Below are 26,047 nucleotides of genomic sequence, written 5' to 3'. Positions count from 1 at the left end.
CAAGCACATTACATATCTAAGTATAAGCAAAAGTCAGGTGGTAATTTGTTATGTCTATACACAAATATCAGGAGAATCGGGAACAAAGGGATTCAGTTCGTAGCTTTATTGAATATGTTGTTGTGGCCTCATCAGACAACTTAGTAATAATAATAATAATAATTATTATTATTATTATAGTAAGGGGACAAACACATGAACGCAATAACAGTTACTTGATGGGTATGAACAAGTTACTTGTTCATTATGGGTGACTAAAATTATCCAAATATCGATTTTGTAGAAGAGAATTCTCATGATAAGAAATGAGGGAGAATTTATTGAGTTTCTGCAATACAACTTTCACAAGCAGAATATGAAAGAAGGAACTCAAGTTCAAAGAGTGTTAGATTTGATCACAGTATCAGAAGGTCTCTCAGTTAAGAATGTGTCTATTTTACCACCAGCTGGTAGCAGTGATCATTGCTACCAGCTGGTGGGAAGTAGCTAATCATACAGATGTTTACTGGGAAGGAAAGTATGTTTACTTTCCTGGGAAGTAGCCTATTATTATTATTATTATTATTATTAAACAAGACCTCATGGAGTTAAAGACTCATCTGGGAGGTCCTTTTATCACACACACATCTCATCATACCATGTCTTAAACACACTCAAACTCCTTGCAGACACCACACTCTCAGGCAAGGCATTCCAATCATTCACAACTCTGCACGAAAAAAACCTGCCTCTGACTCCCCTACTCACACCCTCTTTATACAGTTTCCAGGGATGACCTCTGGTTCTCCCCTGATCTCCCGCTATTCTCTGTAGAACTTCTCCACCATTGATCTTATAACAACCCCTTACCAACTTGTAGGTCTCTATCATATCTCCCCTTTTCCTTCTTTCCACCAGACTCTGCAAATTACATCTTCTCAATCTTTCCTCATGCTCGACATTCCAGAGGTCAGAAACTATCTTAATCAGTCGCCTTTGGACCCTTTCCAACATCTCTTCATCCTTCTGAAAACCCGGTGACAAAATCTGGGCACAATAGTCCACGTGTGACCTAATCAAAGCCTTATACAATGGAACAAGAATCTCCTTACTTCTACCCATCAGTGTCCTCCGCATCATTCCCAGAAGTCTTTGTGTTGTCTTCACAATTTTGGCGATGTGTCCCCTAAATTTTAGATCCTTATCCACTATCACCCCCAGATCTCTTATTTCCTCTACCTCCAACAATATATTCTCACCAAGCATAAATTCTGCATCCCATCTTTGTTTTCCAAATTTTAAAACCTTACATTTCGCAACATTGAACTCACATCCCCATTTGCTTGCCCAATCCTCAATTTATTCAAGTCTTCTTGCAAGGCCACTACATCTTCACTACTCTTTATGGTTTGTCCCAACTTTGCATCATCTCATCTGCAAACAACTGAATATCTCCATCCAAATCTTCGCCAATATCATTAATATACAAGTTAAATAGTAATGGCCCCAAAACAGACCCCTGAGGCACTCCACTAGTGACTTTCCTTTTCCTGGATATCGCACCCCCCAATTATACAGATGTTCCAATTAGGACAGATTACATGCTGAACTGCAAAGCTGTAAATTATGACCAACTCAGGAGAATGTTATCTTTAGTCCAGTGGTATCAGTTACTGAAGAGTTCCCTAGAGTTCAAAGAACAAACAGGTTGGGAGTGAAATCAATGGGCAACCTTATTAATTATTATTATTATTATGTAACATCTCAAAGGAGTCCAAGGATTCATTGAGGCAGGGCACCGACTCTACAACTCTCCGTCTCCACCACTCAATCCACCAACTACAGTGAACTGCATCATCTACACCAACGCCATCTACTGCCCACCACCACTATTACTTTCACAGACAATCACACACATCCATGCCCATGGTGGTATTCAAACCTTTTGGCTGGAGAGTGGATATGCTAACCACTCAGATAACCAGGCCAGCACATGATGATGTGAAAGGAATATTGTGAGAATAAGAGTGAGAGAAGTTATGAAATATAAACAGACCAGAAAAGTGAGTATTGTGCGGAAAGGTAAATTGTAGTATGAAAAGAAATTGGCTATGCATGCTAAAAACAATCCAAAAGAATTTTATCCAAATTTTATCATTATGCTTCAAGTAAAAGAAAGAATTAAAGTGGAAGAATTACTTTACTGAATGCAGGGTACTGCAGTGTCAGAAGCTAATGAAACTGTTCAATTAATATGTGCTCATTTTGCTAAGATATAATATTTACTCGAATATAACTTATTTCCCAAAAATTAAAGTTAAAAAAATCATGTTGAAAGTTTATTTTTCACTTGGTTAGAGTATAATAAAATTAGTTTAATCCTTTATCCAAGTGTGAGCAAACAAAGTTTGTGCCTGAAAGTATCTTCAGGACTGGGGTAAGGTGGTACATCTCCTATAATGAAAAACACATCTCCTTGTGGATATATGTATAATGTTATGCATTAGGGGAAGGGCCACTACCCAGACTAGTTTTGACCTTTATTGAGGTCTCTTCAATATTCTTCTTAATGCATAACATTATACATATTCTGCAAGGAGATGTGTTTTGCATTATGGGAGATACTGAGATAGGAGTGATGTTATCTTGGTCCACCTTTGCTACGAGTTGCCTGGTGTTGTACTACCTTACCCCAGTCCTGAAGATACTTTCAGGAGCAAACTTTGTTTGCTCACACTTGGATAAAGGATTAAACTAATTTTATTATACTCTAACCAAGTGAAAAATAAACTTTCAACATCTTTCTCTAAATCCAGAGTAATTTATTAAAAAAGGGTGGCACACCATTTGGCAACTCCTATAGGTAGAGATGACCTGCTAATGCTTCTGCCTGGTATTTCCACTTGGGCCCGGTTTCCAAGTGGAAATACCAGGCAATACTACTCTGGGTAGTGGCCCTTCCCTTAATGCATAACATTAGACATATCCGCAAGGAGATGTGTTTTGCATTATAGGAGATACTGAGATAGAAGTGTTGGTAGCTTGCTCCACCTTTGCAACGAGTTGCCCTGGTGTTGTACCACCTTACCCCAGTCCTGAAGATACTTTCAGGCGCAAACTTTGTTTACTCACACTTGGATAAAGGATTAAACTAATTTTATTATAAAAAAATCATGGTGCAAGATATATATATGCTGGGATTTTCGTAAACTAAAGTTTTTCAAGAAAAAATTAAATTGAGGTTTATTATTAAATTCTCACTATTCATTATTATACGGTGACGACCCTGCATATAAGTATATGCAGGGTCGTCACCAGATCAGATCGCGTCCTGAGGCAAACAATTAAATATCGCCCTGTTGGATTATAAGACAAAAATATAAGAAAATCTCCAATTGCTATTTTGTTTTTATTACAACAGAAACACTAATGCAAAACAATTAAATAATAATATTAATTAAATGTTTGCTCCATGGGGATATTGCACAATAAAACTGTTTATATGCTCTTCTAAATTTAAATTATAAGCTATTTCTGCCTCTATTGATATAGTTGATAAACCAATCAATCTTTCTCAGGTCATTGCTGTTTGCAAATAATTTTTAAGCAGTTTAAGCTTGGAAAAACTTCTTTCCACACTTTCTACACTAACAGGAATTGTTAACAATATCCTTAGGGTGGTTATGTTGGGATAAATTTCTACAAGATTTTGGTTATATATATATATATATATATATATGGTCCGTGCGGTTAGCCTAGTGGCTATGCGCTTCGCTACCATATGCCTGGGGAAGGAGTGTCCTAGGTTCAATTCCCGTCCACGATGCAAAGAACTTAAGGATCTTCCTCAGCCATAGCCAAGTTAGCCGGTCTTGGGCACGGACAGCAGGGTTTTTTCCACCAGTTTATCTGGGGTTTTTCATCCTGCAAGCAGGCAAACTGGCCCCGTGAACACACAGGCTACAGTCATAGGTTATAGTATGGCAAGGACGGCAACGGGAAACCACCTTGCTCGTAATCATTTCCCTAGATGGTGGCATATATAGCTGCTCCCAGACAGCCGTAAGCTAAATATAATAAATTTAGTTTAATCCTTTATCCAAGTGTGAGCAAACAAAGTTTGCGCCTGAAAGTATCTTCAGGACTGGGTTAAGGTGGTACACACCAGGGCAACTCGTTGCAAAGGTGGAGCAAGCTACCAACACTCCTATCCTAGTATCTCCTATAATGCAAAACACATCTCCTTGCGGATATGTCTATTGTTATGCATTAAGGGAAGGGCCACTACCCAGACCGGTTTCGACCTTTATTGAGGTCTCTTCAGTGGGAGCCAGGCCCAAGTCGAGATATCAGGCAGAAGCATTTGCAGGTCATCTCCACCTATAGGAATTGCCAATTGGTGTGCCACCCTTTCAGGTCTGGGTAGTGGCCCTTCCCTTAATGCATAACAATAGACATATCCGCAAGGAGATGTGTTTTGCATTATAGGAGATACTAGGATAGGAGTGTTGGTAGCTTGCTCCACCTTTGCAACGAGTTGCCCTGGTGTGTACCACCTTAACCCAGTCCTGAAGATACTTTCAGGCGCAAACTTTGTTTGCTCACACTTGGATAAAGGATTAAACTAAATTTATTATACTCTAACCAAGTGGAAAATAAACTTTCAACATCTTTCTCTAAATCCAGAGTAATTTATTAAAAAAAGGGTGGCACACCAATTGGCAATTCCTATAGGTGGAGATGACCTGCAAATGCTTCTGCCTGATATCTCGACTTGGGCCTGGCTCCCACTGAAGAGACCTCAATAAAGGTCGAAACCGGTCTGGGTAGTGGCCCTTCCCTTAATGCATAACAATAGACATATCCGCAAGGAGATGTGTTTTGCATTATAGGAGATACTAGGATAGGAGTGTTGGTAGCTTGCTCCACCTTTGCAACGAGTTGCCCTGGTGTGTACCACCTTAACCCAGTCCTGAAGATACTTTCAGGCGCAAACTTTGTTTGCTCACACTTGGATAAAGGATTAAACTAAATTTATTATACTCTAACCAAGTGGAAAATAAACTTTCAACGTAAGCTAAATACTATCATCATATATATATATATATATATAATAAAATTTGGTGAAGACCACTTTTCTCTTGTATTATTTTTGAGATGATTTCAAATAAATATATTACACCTACATCAAATGTTGTACAGTATCTTGTTGCCCTAATACGGCACCTACCACAACATGGCAATATGGTTGAACAAGAGCCCTTAATTAAGCAGCACCATGAGGAAGGCTGCCTCTCTGCTGCACCCTGTTGAAGGTACAGTAATTTACAAGACTTGAGATATGTAATGAACAATCCTTCATGAATGAGAAGTGAATGCTGGGCACAAAACAGACAGCAATGACAGGTTATTAAGATATGCATATGACTGGTGCGTATTAACAAAAGATCGCATGACAGAAAGATAAAAGCAAGCCGACAATTGAGTTGACTCAATTGTCGGCTTGCTTTTACAACATGTTTACGAATTTTAACACGTTTGCAGACTCACACACATCTAACTAATAACAATAATTTTTAGTTTGATACTGTGTTTGCTGTGCAACATATGGTTTTGCTTGAGTCTATACAGCATACTTACTGTATGAGAGGACATGTGATTCATTAATTAGTGTCATTTTTATCCCAGTTGTGTATAATTGCCCTATTTGTTGAGAAATATGTTACACAGACTGCTCGTACCTTATTCACTGACATAATAAAAGTACTTGTTTTTCTTGCGTCTGCAGTATAGTGGCTATTGGGGAGGGCATGCTGTTTACCACAGGGAGCAAATTACTATCACCCTGACATGAACGTGTTTAAGCTTTTTTCCATGTGCGAAGTATATGTGAAACTTTTCAATTTCTTTTTTAAGAAAGTAAAATCAGGGGTGCGAGTTATATTCGAGTAAGTATGGTATTTCAACTATGGATAAGTACACTGGTACCTTCTTCAAACAGAAAAATAGCTTGGATGACAGTAATAATACAAAACAAGTTTGTAATGATAGTTTGTGCGTAGTTTCTGAAAAGAAAGAGGTCTGTAAAGAATCCACAGAAACACAGAATTCCCATCAGTTGCAATGCGATAATATTAATACGTTGAACAAAAGGAAAGATTTGTCGACTTGCTGGACATTCGACCAGTGAATTGCATTCAAAGGTAAATAAAATTGGTTATTTTGAAAGGATGGTGGTTTGGGGTATATAACATGTGCAGAGATACAGACCCTAGGTGCAAGTTCTTCATATCAGGGTATTCAATTAGAATCAGAGTGGATAAATGGATTAATATGTATTAAAGAGGAAAACATACAAGGGGAAAATATTAAAGGGGTCTAAACAAACTCCACCAGAATAAATAAATAAATAAAATTTTTAAAAATGTTGCAACAATCTAACAATAGCCTCACATTTATGATCCTTACTTTAAGGACCCCAGAGCTTATTTGTTTAGAATTTAACCACTGATTTTTGCTGAGACTTGATGCAGAGACATACAAATCGAAGATAAGCCTTCTGGAAACTACTGTAGACCTCCTGCAACTGTTAACTAAGGGTAAGCCCTGATATTTTTGTGCATTTTCCTGTACATTTCACTAGTTATAATTCAAATTTAATTTACTGATATGAGTAAATGCATATGTTTGTCTAACTCTTTAAAAAGTACAGTGTTATTTTACATTTTACAACATATTCATTCAAGTATGAATAAGACAATAATTGTTCAATGTTTCTATAGTCTAAATAAGTTAAATTAGAAATTTACTAAGGAATTTGAGTTATTAATTTCATCATTATTGTATTTCTATTTTTTTTTTTCTTTTCTGCATTTACTTAACAAGCTGAATAGGCCTACTTTTTTTTTTTCTCTCATATAACTTAATGTTATCTTAAATTTAATTATCTTTTAATATGTTAGAAGTATTATATTAATTTGTAATTTTGTATTTGTATCTGTATTTGTATTTCATGTTTCTGGTGGTGTGGAAGAGAAGGCCTGATGGGTTTAACTCCACCAGAATAAATAAATAAATAAATAAAATTTTTAAAAAAGTTGCAACAATCTAGCAATAGCCTCACATTTATGATCCTTACTTTATGGGCCCTGTAGCTTATTCATTTAGAATTTAACCACTGAAACCAATGTAACTAACTACTGACCTATCAATATCTCTGGGTTAGTTATGAAGAGTTTAGAGAATTGGGTAAGAACTCGCATACAGAAAAGGGTACACAGACAAGTTATACTCTGCAAACAAAGGCATAAGTTTACTAATGGGAGATCATATTTTAGCAATTTGCTCATGTTTTATAACAATGATATGGCCAAATTGGATAAAGGGAATGGATACTCTATGTTGGATTTTGTTAAGGCATTTGATAGGATACCACATGGAAGACTGCTGCATAAACTGGAGAACATGGGTTTGGAATATAAACTCTTGACTTGGATAAGTGTATGGTTGACAGACAGATATCCCAAAAGTAGTATACAAGGGGAGACTGAAAAGTTCTGATAAACAACTAGAACAAAAATGATATTAAAACAACTGATATAACCACAAGAAAGAACATATCTTAAAACCCTTTAATCCCCATGTTTCATCAAATTGTAATAATTTGTTCTTTTTCACTTAGAATATATAAGAATGCATGTCAAAGGTTATGAAGAAATTCAAAGACACTGAGGTGTGGGAGGGTGTGGGCCATTATCAAGTTTTTTGTGCTGCAAGAAAAGTCTGCAACTGAGATTTGTGAAACTTTGTGTGAGACTTTAGTTGACTCTGCAACAGCATATCCAACAATTACCAGGTGGGTGGCCAAGTTTAAAATTGGGCATCCCGAGACAACAGAGGCCCCCAGGTCAGGAGGACCCTCCACAGCGATTATACCTGAAAACATTGAAGCAATGCATGCTATGATCCTTGATGATAGACGAATACCAGCCAAAAACATTGCAAAGACTCTTGGGATATCCAGAGAACAAGTTTGGGTCATTATTCACCAACATCTGGACATGCACAAACTCTCAGAAAAATTGGTCCCCAAATTTGAATGCCGACCTAAAGAGAGAACATGTGCTGTCATCTCAAGAGATTTTGGGTGATGTTGAGAAATCAGGTGCAAATTTTTTGGCTCAAACAACAGTCAATGGAGTGGAGACACAAAGGTTCTCCAAGTCCAAAGAAGTGCCAACCCCAAAAGTCAGCAGGGAAGGTTCTTGCCACTGTCTTTTGGGATATGAATGGGTGTAATCTTTATGAAGTACCTCAAAAAAAGGTGAAACTTTTGCATCAGCAGTTTATTCAAAAGCTCTGAAGGAATTGAAGGAGTTAATGAAGCAAAAGATGCAGCAGGAAAGTGAGCAGAGGTGTGTTGCTTTTTGAAGGACAATGCACCTCTTCACAGTGCTCACAAAACCCAACATACAATAGAGAACTTGGGCTTTCAATGTCTAACTCATCCACCCTATTCACCAGACTTGGCCCCATATAACTATTTCCTATACCCAAATTTAAAGAAACACTTGAAAAGAATATAATTTACCACAGATGATGAAGTCAGATAGTTATGAAGATCGGCTGAGGGAATGTTGACTGCAGAGTTTGGTGGATAGAAGAAGAAGGTCTCCTGGGTTCTAAGGGAATAAAGAAGCTGTGGAAAGAGTGCAAAGAAGAGTTATAAAGATTATATTGGGATTATGGAATGTAGATTATGAAGACAGATTGTGACTACAGACTGTGTGGACTACAGACTCTAGTTAACAGGAGAAAGAAGGGTGATATGGTAGAAGCCTATACAAATATATAAACTTCTGAATGGGTGTTATAGGTTATCATCTGATGAAATTTTTCATTATATGAAAGGCAGGAAGAGAACATGGGAGAATCCATAGAAGTTAAGAAATATAATGAAAAATACCCTTTAATAACTTATATGTTTCTATCAAGTCTTTGCCTTTTCACCTATTAACTAGTCTTTGTAACTCACAGACCATCTATTCTCACAGAGAGTATTCCACAGACCTGCCACGATCTTGGCTCTGGATCCTCTCCATCACTGCCTCATGAAATCTAGGCAACCAGATATGTGCATAGTAATATCACATGCTGACAAGTGAGTATTACAATACTCACTTGTCAGCATGTTCTTGAACAACCAAGTAATCTTATGTAGTATTTTGGCCACCTTTGCATTCAACCACTTGTCCACAATCCCCCCCCCCAAAAAAAAAACTCTGGCCTCAATTTCCTGCTGTTCAGTTCCAGCAATGCTGTACACAGCTTGTGATCTCTTCATCCCAAAGTGCATGACCTTACACTTGGTTATGTTAAACTGTTAGCCATTATAATTTACCAAACTGCCAATCTATTTAAATCATCCTACAGGAAGTGTACATCATCTTTATTGACAATTGCTCTTCCTAGCTTTGCATCATTAGAAAACAACTGAATATTTCTCCATAAATCATTTCCTATGTCAATTATGTTCAAAATAAACAACAGAGGGCCAAGTACTGAGCCCTGTGGTATGCAAGTAGTTGCCTACCTTTTCCAGGATTCATTTCTCCTATATACTACTATCTTTGATGTCTGTCCATCAGCCACCCTCTTATCCAAATCACCATTTCATATCTATTCCATTTGCTCCAATTTATGTAAGAGTTCCATGTGAAATTTTGTCAAATGTCTTTACAAAGTACAGCAGTTTTACTGTGTAATCATTTCCTTTATTCAACTCAACTGTCATTTTATTATACAAAACAAGCAAAATTATTAATACAATACATCCTGTATGATCTCTCACAAGAAAGAGCTCACATGCCTCTCCTTGCCTTCAGTAATACTGTAATATTCAAGCACAATCAGATTTCTCTTCTTGGAATGACCTGCACCTCAGATCTATCCTGGCATAACCTCATTTCAACTATAGCTGAAATGTGGTGTACTTTTCTGCACAAGAGAGTACTTCACACCTTCACAGCTGCTAACTCTATACAAAACCCACCCATGGAGTACTGCCCCCTTTTCGGGGGGGGATGCACCAAAATCCTCTCTAAGATTGCTTGATTCCATCCAGAAGAGGACAATCCGGCTAATTAATGACCCCCTCTCTCACAGATGTTCAGTTTCTGCCTTGTGCCTCACCACACAGTGCTCTGCTGAATTGGCCATTATTATTATTACTACTATTACCCAAGACCTCATGGAGTCAAAGACTCATCTGGGAATTATTCTCCCACTCTTTTCCAAAATCATTAAAACAAGAGCCACTGCTAACCAGCACCTTTTTTACGGTCCATCTTGAAACTCACTGAACCAACTTCACTGTCTCCTCTTTCATTCCATCTACTTCTGTCCTTTGGAACAGAAGTAGATGAGTCTTCCCCTAAAGATTACAAGACTCAGCTGTTCAAGCAAAATGTGAACAGATTCCTCCTTTCTTCTATTCTTCTTGCCCACACACATAGCATTAATGTGCTATAGGTCATGTGGCCTTTCATGTGTGGATCAGATAAAAAAAAAAAAAACATGCTTTCCCCCCTCCATGTAGAGCATCATATTCCTGTCCACCCAGTTCTGAATTTTGTCTTTTATTAACTACTCTAGTACCTTAACCACCAAATTTATAATTTGCAACTCTCTATCTTGGATCCTCTTTTATGCAGTGGAACTATTTTGTCCTCTTTCCACTCCCTAGACACCTTCCCACAAAGTCTTAAACTAAACAGCTTGATCAGAGGAGTTACCAATTCCTTTACACTCTTCGTGATACATGGACTGAAATTCTATATCATCCCATGGTTGTATTTGCATTTAGCACTTCCATTGCAATTTGCACTGCTAAATGCAATATCTCTGGTATATCCTTGTGCAATATGATCATTCAGTAACTCAACTATTTTGTTCTCTTCTCTGATCTCCCTACCATCATCACTTGTTAAAGTCATGCCTCCTCCTTTTACTCACCATATAGCAAAATAACTCTCCTTAAGTAGTTTCTTTAGGCCTCATCAGCTAGCTTCTCATAATTAGCTTTGGTCTTCCTTAACATACAGGTCACTTTTAGCCTGTGCTTTGTACTGTTCATGAACTCGCTAATAATCACTTTTCTTTATATTCCTCCACAACTTTTTCTTTTTCTGCAATGTCTGGTTAATGATGCTGTTCTTGTTTTAATTATCTAAGTCCTACCTGATTTATCCTCCTGACTCTGAGTATACAGTCTGATACTGCTTTCTTCAAACATCCCCTGATCATTTCCCATGCACTACTAATAGCTTTCTCCACCAAATTCTTATACAGTAGCACTGCTCTTTGTATATCTGATTATGAGTTTGTCATAATCACTCGCATTGTAATTTCACATATACTCCTTAACTAAAAACTCTGTATGTCTGGCAATCTTCCTAAGTCGCCACCACATGGCCACTCTCCCAAATCAGAGTCAGTGTGGCTACTTTGACTGATACCATGTTCTGTTATACCATCTCCAGATCCAGCATTTTTGAACCTCCATTACATGTTATCTCAGGTAATTATATCTCTTAGCAGCTGTATAAATTCCATTTCCCTCCCTACAACTGTTCCTCCTTCCAATCTCTGTCTCTATAGTTTAAGTTCCTTCCCCCATAATAATTACTTGCCTTGCATTCATTGTGCTAATTTGCCTGATGCTTGCTATCAGGCAAACCATCCTCCTGGTATCTCCTTGCCTATATGAGCAATCCGCTACACATTTCATCCTGCTGGCCTCTATCTCACATACCTTAATATACCTATCTTAATATACACTCATATACCTTAAATGAATTGTCTTCTGCATCCCTTTCCTCCTGATGTACTCCTACTCTACTAACTTCTTCTGCTATGAATAACAAAAATCCTCTCTCCATCTTATTCTCATGTCCTCACCATTCTATCCCTATATCATTTTCCATCAACCAAGTTTTGCTAATGGATATAATTTATCACCAAGTTGAACCAACTATTGCCCAAAACTCCTCATCCTTATTCCAAAAACCTCTGTCATTGGAATACATAAACTGCAGGATCGAACAACTTCATTTATTCCTTTTGTGGATTATCCTGCTGAAGTATAATAATAATAATAATATGTTTTATAATAAATACATATTAAAACAATAATGAACTACAAATAAAATATTCTTTGAATATTACAAAGCAATAATAGTAATAATAATAATTACCTTCAACAGTCACTGTGGAAAATTATATAATTAATCAGTAAAATGTAAATAATAAAAAATGGAACATAAATAACTGCTCATTGTTTAATGAGCAGTTCACTAAAGTATTCCATCCCTGTGATTGTAACATGAGAGCAGTGTGAATGGGGAGGAACCAATGATAATGAATGAGCAGGATATATATATATATATATGAGGAATTAAGTAAACTTGATATTAACGAGGCCATGGTATTTGATGGTATATCACTGCGTGTCTTGAGGGAATGTTCCCGGGAGATTCCCTCATGCCCTGGAATGTTCCTGGGCTAATCTAAAACATGAGTCTTAGATTAGCCCAGATTCCAAAGGAGAGGAGAGATGGCAAAATTGTTCCACTTCATAAAGGGATGATAAGACTAAGGCTTCAAATTATAGAGCAATATGCTCGTCTGGAGTTGTGGTAAAGGTGTTGGAGAAGCTAGTTAGGACAAGGATTCAGAATTGGGTTGACAGTAGTAGAATTCTCTTTAATGGACAGCATGGATTTGCTAAGGGAAGATTGTGTTTTACCAATCTGCTTACTCATTCTAACAAGGTTACAAATACATTGGATAAGGAGGATACATATACAGTAGTATATTTAGATTTTACAAAGGCTTTTCATAGATTTCCACATGGCAAACTAGTAGTTAAATTGGAACAGATGGGGATAGAATAGAGTATTGGAGATTGGTTGTCTGATAGGTGTCAGCAGGTTGTATATGGGGGGGGGGGGTGATATCCCACAAGAGGAAAGTCACTAGTGGCATGTCCCAAGGATATGTATTGGGGCCATTGTTGTTTATAAATTCATTCCCATATCATTTGTGTGTAAATGACATCGAAAAGGACTTAAATGGTGATATACAGTTGTTTGCAGATGATGCAAAGTCAGGGAGAGTTATGAGGAGTAGAGAAGATGTTGTGGCTTTGCAAGAGTACCTAAATAGACTGTATGGGTGTGTGGAGATGTTAGTCTAATGTCACCCCCCCCCCCTTTTCTGACTGTGAGAAGTAGATATCTAACCAAATAAGTATTTTATAAGTGTTAGTGTGGCCATTCTTACTTAATCAACTCCATGGAGATGAATGCTCTTTATTTATTTATTTTTACTGATTTTTACCAATGACTTATTCTGGAGTAAAAAGAATTAAAATATACTACAGTCTAATAGTATTTTTATTATCAAATGGGTAAATTTTACACTCAAAAAAAGTATTTCCTGCATTTGTAGAAACATGTGGAAGAGAACACAATTAAATTTTTGTAGTGACTTGTTCTGTAATACGATTAGCTAAACAATTATAAAATACAAGTTATTGGTCAGGATTTTTGAGCTTCAGTCATAGATAGATTGCACTTTTATTTTTTTTAAAGGATCTTTTTTTTTTTTCCCGATGTGCAAATACTAGTTTAATAAGCATCGCTTTCATGCATCTACGTTTTACAGTGAAGTTAGCAAAGAAGTCGAAAGGGCAATCACACGCTGCCTTCGACCCCCCCCCACACACACACACATCGCCATTCAAGGTAATTTAATATTATTATATAATCTAGCAGATATCAGATATATTAACTTACGTGGTTCATGTTGTCCAGGATTATCCGTTACTTCAATCACTGTAAGTGGCCATCCTCGGACGCTGCGACGGTTCAGTTCATACACTCTCGTAATATCGGGACAACGGGTATGGATCTGCTGCAAGATCTGGTTTAGTTCTTTGTTGTCATGATGTTTAAACTCAAAATCCGAAGCCTGCTGATGAGTTAGTACAAGTACTGTTAACAATATGGTTATAAACATCGTCTGCCGTCGCATTCTTGCTTGTAGCCGAATCACAAACAATGGCGACGGCGACCACCACTGCAATGAAAGCAACAAAACGTTATCATGAAACCTCACAGCAAAATTGATTTAAGAAATGGGTTTCCAAGGAAACCATCGTGACGTTTACAAAACGGTAGGAAGTACGCAACTAAGCAATCGATAATTTTCGTAACGTATAAAATTGTCCTCATCTGGAGAAGGTTATTAGAGTCAATTGCAAAGCCTATGTGTGCAGTAGTACAAGTACGGTAATCGCAATTATCCATGAAAGTATCGCCGCTAAAACTTTGAAAAGAAAAATAAGGGCCGAGAGTTTTCAACATGTGTTAGCCAGGGGCCCAACGTAATTTGAAGGATCCTATTACGCTAGAAAAGGCGTGAAGAATAAACTCATTAGCTCTCCAGTATCGAACAGCAACATGAAGTAATGCTGTTAAAGAAGTTAAAAATAAAGGCTAGAACAATTCGGCTAAGAAACAATATGGGATGTAATATCCCTTAACTTAAATAAAAATAAAGTTTTCTTTATAAGCGTTGCCACAGATAGAGCTCTGACAATAGTTTTGGTTTCTCCCTCTGTTTTCGAGGAGTTTCTGTAGTTGCATATCAAGCCTCCACAGGAACGCTCTTTCATTAGCTAAACTAAAGCTCAGCTAAACTCTTGTTGTGTATGTGTGTGGTTTGTTTACCTCCCAACAGTAACCCTACCAGGAGGTACAGTAATTTATTTCCTGCATGCTCCTTTGTATACAATGCATATATTACATGTCACTTCTAAATAACTGATTAACATTTATATTTATATTTTTGTATCAATATTCATATGCACATGCACATTGTGTGTGCATGTGCGCCCGCGCCCGGAGCTTCGCCTTCCCACACACACAACACAATGAGGTGTTGTTTCATGGCAATACCACAATTATGCGAATGTTCAATTAACTTTTGCAATTACACTCCTTCCTCGGTGATCATCTTTAAATAATATCACACCAAATTTGGGAAGAAGGGAGAAAAGATCTGAAAAATGTAACAATCTTTGACGGAGAGTTGTATATATCTAAAACGATATCATACATATAAAAGAAGTCAAAGCGCTTTTGTATCAGAAAAGGCAGCATCATAATACAATATTTAAAAATGGAACCTTTAATGATATTTATATTGTCTCTCCAAAATATTGGTACTGTTGGTAATTTTAAAAGCAAAACTTCATCTATTTATTATTATTATTATTATTATTATTATTATCATTATTTTATTTTTATTTATATTTATTTTTTTTTTGTAGGGAAAAAAAGAAAGAAAAAATAAAACCTGCCATCTTCCTCTTGTTGGAAAGGTCCAGAAAATTCATTTCATTGTATAATGGAATTTAAATCAAGACGTTTTATAACCATGATGCTTTTATTTACTGAAGACATATCTAATCTACTTTTAAGATTGTAATTAAAAAAAAATAATAATAATAATAATAATAGAAAAGAATTTACGTGGGTGGGAGTTATGAAAAAGACAGTCAAATGTTTTAAGCGAGAAAAAAATACTGTTCCAGACTTTGCTTTAAAACTTATAAAGTTGCGTGTATTAACATTTCTTTTCACACCAGATTTAGAAGATTATTTTGAAGTAATATCCGATACACACATTTTGCCTCGTCAAGACTGTTGTTAAGGTGTATGCTGCTCTTATCTTATTCTACTCATTCATCCATCTTAAGACAGGTTGAGTCCCCTTTCCAATGAGGAAGGGGGCTTACGGCTAATTGTTGCAGCCGGGTCGTCATTCCTTGCTGCCCCCCCCCCCCTAAGGGCAGCAAGACGTCCCCTTGAACGGTCCCCGTGGGAACCGTTCAAGGGGACGGTTTGCCTGTTCTGCGGAATGAAAAACCCGAGTTTCCGGGGGGGGGAGGGGGAACCCACCTCCGTATGAGATTGGCTGAGTGACTGATTTTTCCGTTTCAGCCATTTCCGACAGTAGGTCACTTTGTAGGCATTGCCCACAAAGTATTCCTGATGAGATTTTTACAGGGTAGTTCACCAATGCTTTTCTCAATCTTCCATTTTATCCGGGCTCGGGAACCGACATATGGCTGGGACGTATTCGTGACTGTAATCCGCGTGTGTTCACGGGACCAGTTTGCCTGTTCTGGGGGGAAGAAAAACCCGAGTCTCCTGGTGGAAAAAAATCCCTACCCCCGTATGAGACCGGCTAACTCACCTTTATTCGAAAGAGACCAGATAAAGGTTCCTCACATCTTAGACGGGAATCGAAGCCGTGTCTTTCCGGGCATACTGACTGAGCTATGAAGGCGCATGCTGTTCTTAAGCAAACATTATATTGCCACTCCTAAATGCAAGAAAATTTATGGCAGCAATTAGATACAATTATAACAGTTTTTGTCGAAATGTTTTATCCTCCAAACTTGCCGCTCCTAGGCATTGCTTTCGTTGCTTACGAAGGCCTGTGCAACATCATCATGCACAAATAATTAATTCTGAGTGATTGGGTGATTCTGAGGACACTATGGTGACTAGATCGACAATACCGCCCGCCGCGTTTTCCGGTCATATGCGTTAGCTGTTATGATAATGTTCAATATCGGTTATCTAGAACCAATAATACTATCAAAGTTGGCATCAAGGCTTTCAAAATCAAATTTCAAACATTCAAATATATTGAAAATTATTATTGCTAAGAAGGAACAAAGTTTGAAAGAGCTTCACATTATACAACCAAAATAGGAACATCCTGGAAGTGAAAAAAAATAATATAAACAATGCGCAGAAAGAGTAGGTTTAACCATTTGCCACGTGGTGAAGAAATTATTATTATATCGGAACCTTCATGAAGTACGCAAACTAATCGCTGTATGTCCACTAACATTTCACTAAATACTAATCAGCATTTGTACAATGCTTTTCATAATAGAGCATTCACAACTGATTGTAGCAATCCATTCCATTCATTCACTACTCTCCAAGAAAAAAAAATCTGTACACACACACACACAAATTGACTGATGCTATAGACTGGTGTTTCTAAAACTGTTTCGCGAACCTCTAGGGTTCCGCAGAAACTTTTAGGAGTTTCCCTGAGCCGACACATTTATAACTTATATTAGATGTAGTTTCTGGAGGGGAGGGGGGAGAATCCGTGAATGGGAAAGTGCTAATTTTTTATTAAACTGACTTCTTTCTAGAACAGTTATGTCACTCTACTATTTGCAATATTATGTATCATATGTTATCTTGATGAAAATATTTTGCAGGCAACGATTCATTGTCATTGTTTTTTACGGAAAATATTTCATGAAAATTTTCGCATTGGTTTCATGAAAAATAAATGCTTTTAGTCTAGGGTTTGGCCTCAAAAAAAAAAAATAAAGTTTTAGAACTGTTGCTATCGCCAAGCTTATTTCCACAGATAAAATGAAAAAAGATTCATTACATTGGCATCTCTGACAGACTTAGACTTAGTTTGCACATGCTGTTTAAACCCTACTGAACCTAAAACATATGGACCTACACACAGGTATGCAGCTAGTTATCGGAGAACAGCTGCGTAGAAAAATGAAAATTCTCTAACACAACATCTGTCAAGTAAAGGCGTCTTTACTTTGTCAGATATTTCGTTTATTCATTGTGACGTCCAAGGCAAGAAGCTGGTGATAGATGATATCTTCAGTTTTTCCAAACATATTTTGGAAAAATTGAATACTCATGGATAATAACTGTGAAGAACTGCTAGCTACTTAAATGTAATAAACAATAGCACACGTACAGCAAGGATTACCAGTAATAAGTAAAACACGAAAAGTAATCAAGAAGAAAGTGTTTAATTTAAATTATTTTATGAATACCGCTTCAAAACTTTCAATACTCAGAATGATGTACCGTCTTTAATAAATTAAGATTTAAATCGAGAAAAAAAAATGGAACCACTTAAAGAAAACTCAAATGCCTTGCCAACTTCAAACACCTAAAATCTACGCACAACATAATGGGTGCCTCCGAAGCAGTATAGTATAGCCAGAGGTGGGTGATGTGGTGCTTTTGTGGAATAATAGGCCAATTTCAAAATATTAATATTGCGAAAATAGTATTTAAAATTGTTCTTTGTTATGCTATAAAATTTATGCATACATTTTTTCAGGATTTATATGTCGCCATGGGTAGAGGGGTTTAGCGAGGTGTAAAGGTGAACATAAAACCCCTTCTAGCGCTCCTGTGCTTTTTTTTTTATTTATTTATTTATTATTTAGTACTATATCCCTGCGTGCATGTCAGTGGCGGCCGGTGAAAATTTTAAGCGGGGGATGCTACATATATAAAATAAGAAAAATAATTCATTTTTTCCTAATCGGTAACCAATTTATTAATAAGTAAATTTACATATTAAAAATTGCTTTATTAAAAATATTTCAAACACACACACCAATAATAAAAGTTTTGTACACAGAAATAACGCGAGCAAGCATACAATTTATCTGTAGCGACACTGCTCAAAGCAGTGTCGGTTTCGACATTCCGACACTGCGTTAGATTGCAGTGCATTTGTTTCATGTAATGATAATTGAGAAAATTCTTTTCATATTTTCAACAGTGACACTCGTCATAATTCAGCATTGTATCTATAATAAATAAATAATTATACGTAATTTTAACAGAATAAAATAAGATTTACTAAAAATATTTCACCCTCACCACGAACACACACCAATAATAAAAGTTTCGTATCTCACAGAAATAACGCGCGCATGCATGCGATTTATCTGTTTATAAGTGCAAACGAATATCAGCGAGTCTAGCCGAAACTGACCGAACGTGATAATTCCGACACTGCGTTGGATCGCAGTGTTGGAATAATCTAAAGCGTTAATCGAACAGTTTCAATTATTAACTATTCAATCAATGTCGAAACATAAGCTGTAACCTTTAACATGTTGTATTGCATTTATATAATGTTGTCAGCATTGTTATTATTTATAAACACAAACTAAATTAAATTTTTTCTTTTTTTTCCTTGGGGATGCTGCAGCAGTGTCTCAGTGCTTGTGTACAAGCCGCCACTGGTACATGTACACATAAAAATATGGAACACTTGCAGCTTCTAATTAGATCCTACCAATATATATTATAAAAATAAATAAATCCTTTAATGTTTTTTCGTTACTCAAAAGAATTAGGTAAAACTCTTGTAATTAAAATAAAAAGCCAAAAGGCTTTTTATTTTAATTATTTCAATTGCCAGTTTTCTGGCAATTGAATAGATATTAAATGGATAAGAATCCTATATTGTTATATAGCCAGTAAGTGAAACTCAAGATCGATAACTACGAGATATGAGTTTCAATGCCGAAAAACTATCGGCGAAGGCAACTCGAAGCAAAGGTGGAGCAAGATCCCTCACTATTCTTGATATTCTCTCATAATGTAAAACATGAGACCTCAAAAAAGGTTGAAACCGGTCTGGGTAGTGACCTCCCCTCATAATGTAATGACAGTATTACATCTCTTAGGAGCTGTGTTTTACATTATGAGAGAATATCAAGAATAGTGAGGGATCTTGCTCCACCTTTGCTTCGAGTTGCCTTCGCCGATAGTTTTTCGGCATTGAAACTCATAGATCGTAGTTATCGATCTTGAGTTTCACTTACTGGCTATATAACAATATAGGATTCTTATCCATTTAATAGGTAAAACTCTTTTACCCTTCATTTTGGAAAGCGAGGATAAAAACGCAAGTTTCCAGTGGGGAAAGAAAAAAAAAAAAAAAACCTACTTGGCTGCGCCAGCGATCGACTACCAATCGAATCTTCGCCCATCTAGATCATATTTATCATGCGGCTACGCAGCACTCGTTCTGTTTATTATAATAATAATTATTATTATTATTATATGACGCTGCCACTCCATACGACACTAATCTGCTTCGCAAATGTATTTCTGTTAATTACGTGTTCTCTATCCGATTCTGTGGAAGAAAAAACCTTCCATATAAGGCCAGCTAACTCATCTACAATTGAAAAAGCTCCTATAAAGATTCTTCGCGTCATAATGAGACTAAAACTGATCTACACAATATGCGGAACGGAAAGCCATTACCATTAGGTAATGGCTTCCCGAGAATTTTCAGGAAAAATTCGTAATTTTAAAATCCCCGAATGCGGGGAACACTAAAAATATTTAACATTGCTTTTATATTACTAAAAAAATACTAAACATTAATGGCATGAAAAGAAAGAAAAGCAGTGATTATGATGCGCAAACGCCCGTCCACTTAAAAAAAAAAAAAAAAAAAAACTTTCCATTTCTCAACATATCACGCATTAAAGTTGCAAGAGGAGATGATATTTCTACCAATACTGTTTATTCTAAAGGAAAAAGCGACTTTATTAGAGAAAGCTGCTATAAAAGAGGCCTGTAGTTATCAATAAAGATAATAAGAATGCATAGTACTTGGTCTGCAACAAAGACCTATTATTTTGTTAAAGAAAGACTGGTGTCCTTTGTGCTGCAATTATGAAAAAATTCGGAAAATTATTCTGGTCTTACAACAGCTGTGTTACAACCACGTACATCATCTTGCTGTCATAAAAGTGATTTGTCATCAAAAGATAGCAATGAAAGTAGCGAAGACAAAAGTTACGATGACGAAGATGATGTAAATACCATTGAGGAAACACAATTAGATTCTGAGAATACAGATATGCATTGGATCAGCGTTTCCCAAACTTTTCCAACGACAGAACACTTCACAAATCCTGACATTTTCACGGAACATCTTGATTATTTTGTAATGTATTGATTAATAATTAATTGTTAATTTAGCTGATTTTTATTATTAATTATTAATTAATAATTAATCATTAATTAAACATCAATTAAACATAAACATCATTAAATTAATTTGTGCTGATTTTCATTGACATATCCCATTCTGATCACCAAAAATTTATAATATTATTATGAGTACTTACGAATGAATGCAGACGTTTTCTTCTGTGTGCTGGTAGTTTTCCCCTCCTTTTGTACATCCTGGAGATCGCTTTTGTAGGCTGGTGGTGGATGACTCACGACACCTTCAATAAGAGATTTCTTAATACCAAAAATAAACAAAGTCCCTTGTCTCTTATTCATATTAAAATTTAAATCTGCAGGCCTATTACTTTTAAAAAATCACGGCACTACAGTTTCGAAACTTTCACCCTACAATACGAACTTGCGAAGAAAGTACTCAGTATTACTAGATTTGAGAACCGGATACAGACTACCTTGATCTTCAATTTTAATGGAAGAATTTTCTTTATACTTTCTTGCTGATAGATCACTTGATGAAGATTCAAAAATTTCTGAAAATATAATAAATTGTTTAAGAATCTGGTGTAAAACTTGCAGTTTAAGAACTAAACAATCATGACGTGATCCTAACAAGTAAAGGAATTTTTAAGATTCCTTTTAGTTTTGAAACACAAAATTCTGTTTTAAGTAAGAATCTTTTGAAGAAATTAAACAGGCACTTTTTTTAATCATTTAGATAGTCTTTTATTATTAATTGTTTAAACGAGGTTAATGATGATTTCTGTAGTACGAAGATAAAAACGAAACTATACGATCTGCGAAATCGCTAATGGTAGGAATTTTCAAAGAGCTTCAATAGAAGTGAAACAGAAAATAATACGAACAAAGAAATGGAAAATTATGATCTTGGAAGCCTTGAAGCGGATTTAAAAATACAGATAGTGAAAGATATATTAATTTTTAAGACAAACAAATATATATATATTGAAATTAATTTATATGAAGATACATGTATACCGGTACCGAACCGAAAAATTTTGTTAGCTGTGCTAATAACAATTAGACCTACGTCAACTCAAAAAAAAAAAAAAAAAAGTTTTGCATCAGATTTATTGGTAACTGAATAAAGATCCAGACTTTCCGCCCAAGGCTCTTTTTTTATAAAAAAAATTCAATTTTAAGAGTAACTGTAAATGTTGATAGTGATTTCTCACTAGCATCGGCGCCGTCGCTTAGTTGGTTAAAGCGCCTGTCTAGTAAACAGGAGATCGTGGGTTCGAATCCTACCGGTGCCTACAAAACTTTTACTTTATTTTGCCAGCCTGGTTGGCCGAGTGGTGAGTGTATCCACTCTCCAGCCGAAAGATTGTGGGTTCGAATCCCTGCGTGGCATGGATGTTTGTGATTGTCTGTGAAAATACTAGTGGTGCTGATGGGCGGAAGATGGCGTTGGTGTAGATGATGATGATAGTTGAGGTTGATGGAGACAGCGTTGTAGAGCAGGTGCCTTCCTTCGATGAGTCTTTGGACCAGTGGCGTAGCTAGAGCTTTTGCCGCCCGGGGTGGTCCCTGAGTTTGCCGCCCCTCTCAACAGACACCAAAAATACTACAAAAAGTCAAAACCACGTAGGGAAAGAAATTAAAACACTATCTTCTTCTTTCACTACACGTTATTGCCGCTTCCTATGCAGGGTCCGCGTGTTACGTAGATACGACTTCTTGTTAGTACCACTCCCAACCGACCTGTCGCCTAGTCTGCCGCTGGGGGAAGAAATTAAAACACAATGTTTATGTTTATTTTAGTTGTAAGTATAGTTGTTGAAAACTAATTAAGTAATAAAATTACTAAGTTAACATAAATAGAATAATCGTAGAAAAATAAAATTGTCTTACGTGAAAAGTGCCGCCCGGGGCGGACCACCCCCTCCGCACCCCCCTAGCTACGCCACTGCTTTGGACTCCCTGCAAGTGTTACGTAATAATAATATTAATAATAATTAATATGTACCTAGAATTTCTTTTCTTCTTACCTCAAACTTAGTGTTTTTAACAAATATAATATATATAATGTTACCCATCTGTAAGTTGTTCTGATGTATTTTTTTTTCTTTCTTTGTTTGCAATCATCAGGCTATACTTGCACTTTTCCCGAGGCATGCGGGACCTGAGGCGCTAGAGTGCTCCTGGGCCGCTCACTCTTTGTTTGTGGCCCTTAAATTGGTCCTAATTTTTCGAAGCCCTTGTTGGAGCCTCGTGCGCCTGTGCATAAGTACAGCCCTAGCAATAATCGAACTTTGCGGCTTATTTTTAATATCTAATACTAATTAAATTTTAGTATTATATCGTTTTATCACTACAAACACAAAAATTCTTATTTAAGAGAACATGCGAATATTAAATGAATAAAATAAAATTTTCGGGAATTATTGAGATCTAGCAACAATTTAATTTTTCGACATTCCTACACATATATGCTTATTGATGCATTTTTAGATATTTTATATGTAATTCTTTTACTTCTTGGAAATAAAAAAAAATTAAAATGTCCAAGACTGTCTGAGCATGGTTTCGCTATATTGCACTTGTTATAAATATTACCGGAAAAAAGAAAGCAACAAAAATTACAACTATTGTATAAAATAATTATCAGTACAGTACCAATAATTTTTGATTTTCTTTTAAAAATATTCCTTTCACATTTTTAATTCTTTCTTTACCCCGATAATACTTTATATACTGTGGAAACTGTGAGGTTTCTCAATATTTGCATCAGTTTCGCTAACTTTCTGTTACAATTCCATCCCACGAAGTATGTGAATTGATGAATCCACCAAACGCTGATTCATGCACCTTGTCGTCAACCTGGACTTAATAATAAGCCGATTTTTCCGACTTAATAATAAGGCTGAGATCTCAAAATTTGTCTGAATGTATAACATAAAAAATTCTAACTGAAATGTACTCCTTGATATTACTTTTGTTATTTAAAATAAAACGGGATTTACCATCTCCCTTTCAATTGAAATGTACTCCTTTATCTCTCATTCCATAATAAATTTAGTTTAAGCCTTTATCCAAGTGTGTGCAAACAAAGTTTGCGCCTGAAAGTATCTTCAGGACTGGGGTAAAGTGGTACAACACCGGGCAACTCGTTGCAAAGGTGGAGAAAGCTACCAACAATCCTATCTCAGTATCTCCCATAATGCAAAACACATCTCCTTGCTCTCTCATTCCATAATAAATTTAGTTTAAGCCTTTATCCAAGTGTGTGCAAACAAAGTTTGCGCCTGAAAGTATCTTCAGGACTGGGGTAAAGTGGTACAACACCGGGCAACTCGTTGCAAAGGTGGAGAAAGCTACCAACAATCCTATCTCAGTATCTCCCATAATGCAAAACACATCTCCTTGCGGATACGTATAAAGTTATGCATTAAGGGAAGGGCCACTACCCAGACTAGTTTCGACCTTTATTGAGGGCTCTTCAGTGGGAGCCAGGCCCAAGTGGAGATGCCAAGGCAGAAGCATTAGCAAGGTCATCTCCTCCTATAGGAGCTGCCAAACGGTGTGCCACCTTTTTATTAAATTACTCTGGATTTAGAGAAAGATGTTGAAAGTTTATTTTTCACTTGGTCAGACTATAATAAATTTAGTTTAATCCTTTATCCAAGTGTATGCAAACAAAGTTTGCGCCTGAAAGTATCTTCAGGACTGGGGTAAAGTGGTACAACACCGGGCAACTCCTTGCAAAGGTGGAGAAAGCTACCAACACTCCTATCTCAGTATCGCCCATAATGCAAAACACATCTCCTTGTGGGGGTGGCGATTTGAACAAGATCAAGATCAAGATAAGATAAGGAATCATGACGTCATTGGTTGATAAGAAGATGACGTAAATGTGGGCGTAACGTCATGAGATTGGAATGTTTGGAATTTCCCTGGGGAGCATATGTGTGTGTGATGTCACGTTGTTTGTTTTGTTCGCGTATGGAATTATGGGTGATGGTAGAGATAAGGATTCGTGATGTGATTGGTGGTGCACTTCTGACAAGATCAAGATCAAGATAAGATAAGGAATCGTGACGTGAATGTTTGTTGTTGTCAGATGAAGATAAGTGACGTCATTTGTTAGTTGTAAATAAGTGACGTTGTTTTGAATGGAAAGGGAGATATATTAGTGTATAAGGAATCGTGTCGTGATTGGTGGGACACCTCTGACAAGATCAAGATCAAGATAAGATAAGGAATCATGATGTGGATGTTTGTTATTATAGAGTTTGGAATTTTTCGCTGGGGTCCTCGTCTGTCCGGGACATCACGTGGTGTGTTTGGTTCATTTATTGCATTGTGGGTGATATTTAGAGATAAGAATCTTGACGTTATGTGTTTGGAAATTTCTGGAGAACATATGTCTCTCTGTGATATCACATGGTGTTTTGGTTTGGCTATGGAATTGTGGGCGATGTTTTTGAGATAAGATATCTTGGAATTTTCCCAGGGTGACACATCCGTCATTTTCATCATGTTTTGTTTGGTTATCTATAGATGGGTGTACTAATTTCCAATACATTATGGGGTATTTCTTTCCTGTTAAAGGGTGGGAATTCTTAGAGTAGAGTAGAGTCGTGATGGCGGCCGTGTTTAGGATTTTCTGAATAATTTAATTATACGCTAATGTCACTCAAACATAGCACACGGAAACATCTAAGACTCTTCAAAGGACAAGACAACAACAACAACAACTCAAACATAGTTTTTTTTTCCATAGCTCATCCGTATTTTATTCTATATTCATATTCTAATTCTAATTCATATTTTATTCATAATTCATCCGAATATTTTGATTTGTCTAAAATTAAGATCTTAAAGTTCAATAAATAAATAAATAAATAAACAAATCGTGTGTGAATTCACGGCGATTTCGAAAGTGATCTTAAACATACATAACACATCGTGTTTGTTCTTTTAAGTTTACATATTTATTTCACAGATATTATTTACAATGCAATATGCAGAAATAGGAATTTACAGATATCACGAATGCATAAAAACTATTAAGTATTAGAATTACGCTTACCGAAACTTACGAGCATTGATTATTGAAATTACAATTATCAACTGTTATGTTTAAGTTAAAAAAAATTAACTTACATTTCTTTCCAGAA

At 36.3% G+C, this 26,047-nt stretch overlaps 1 protein-coding gene and 1 non-coding gene across 2 annotated transcripts in view; one reads left to right on the top strand and one right to left on the bottom strand.

Annotated features, from left to right (window-relative positions):
* The window catches only part of LOC150110484 (carboxypeptidase N catalytic chain-like), a 157,557-nt gene that overhangs the window by 116,089 nt on the left and 15,421 nt on the right, over nucleotides 1-26,047 (bottom strand). Inside the window, exon 2 of the mRNA XM_090399553.1 lies at nucleotides 13,836-14,118. Within this exon, the coding sequence (XP_090255679.1) occupies nucleotides 13,836-14,073 (238 nt within the window). The 5' untranslated portion in view covers nucleotides 14,074-14,118. The remainder of the gene's footprint in view (nucleotides 1-13,835; nucleotides 14,119-26,047) is intronic.
* Nucleotides 22,107-22,180, top strand: TRNAT-AGU (transfer RNA threonine (anticodon AGU)). The gene has a single exon. It is a non-coding gene; the product is annotated as a tRNA-Thr (tRNA).

Source organism: Typopeltis vanoorti, chromosome 1, assembly GCF_054136105.1.
Source record: "Typopeltis vanoorti isolate ZY-2024b chromosome 1, IOZ_Tvanoo_1.0, whole genome shotgun sequence".
Classification (NCBI taxonomy): Eukaryota; Metazoa; Arthropoda; class Arachnida; order Uropygi; family Thelyphonidae; genus Typopeltis; species Typopeltis vanoorti.
This window is presented reverse-complemented; position numbering and strand designations above follow the sequence as displayed.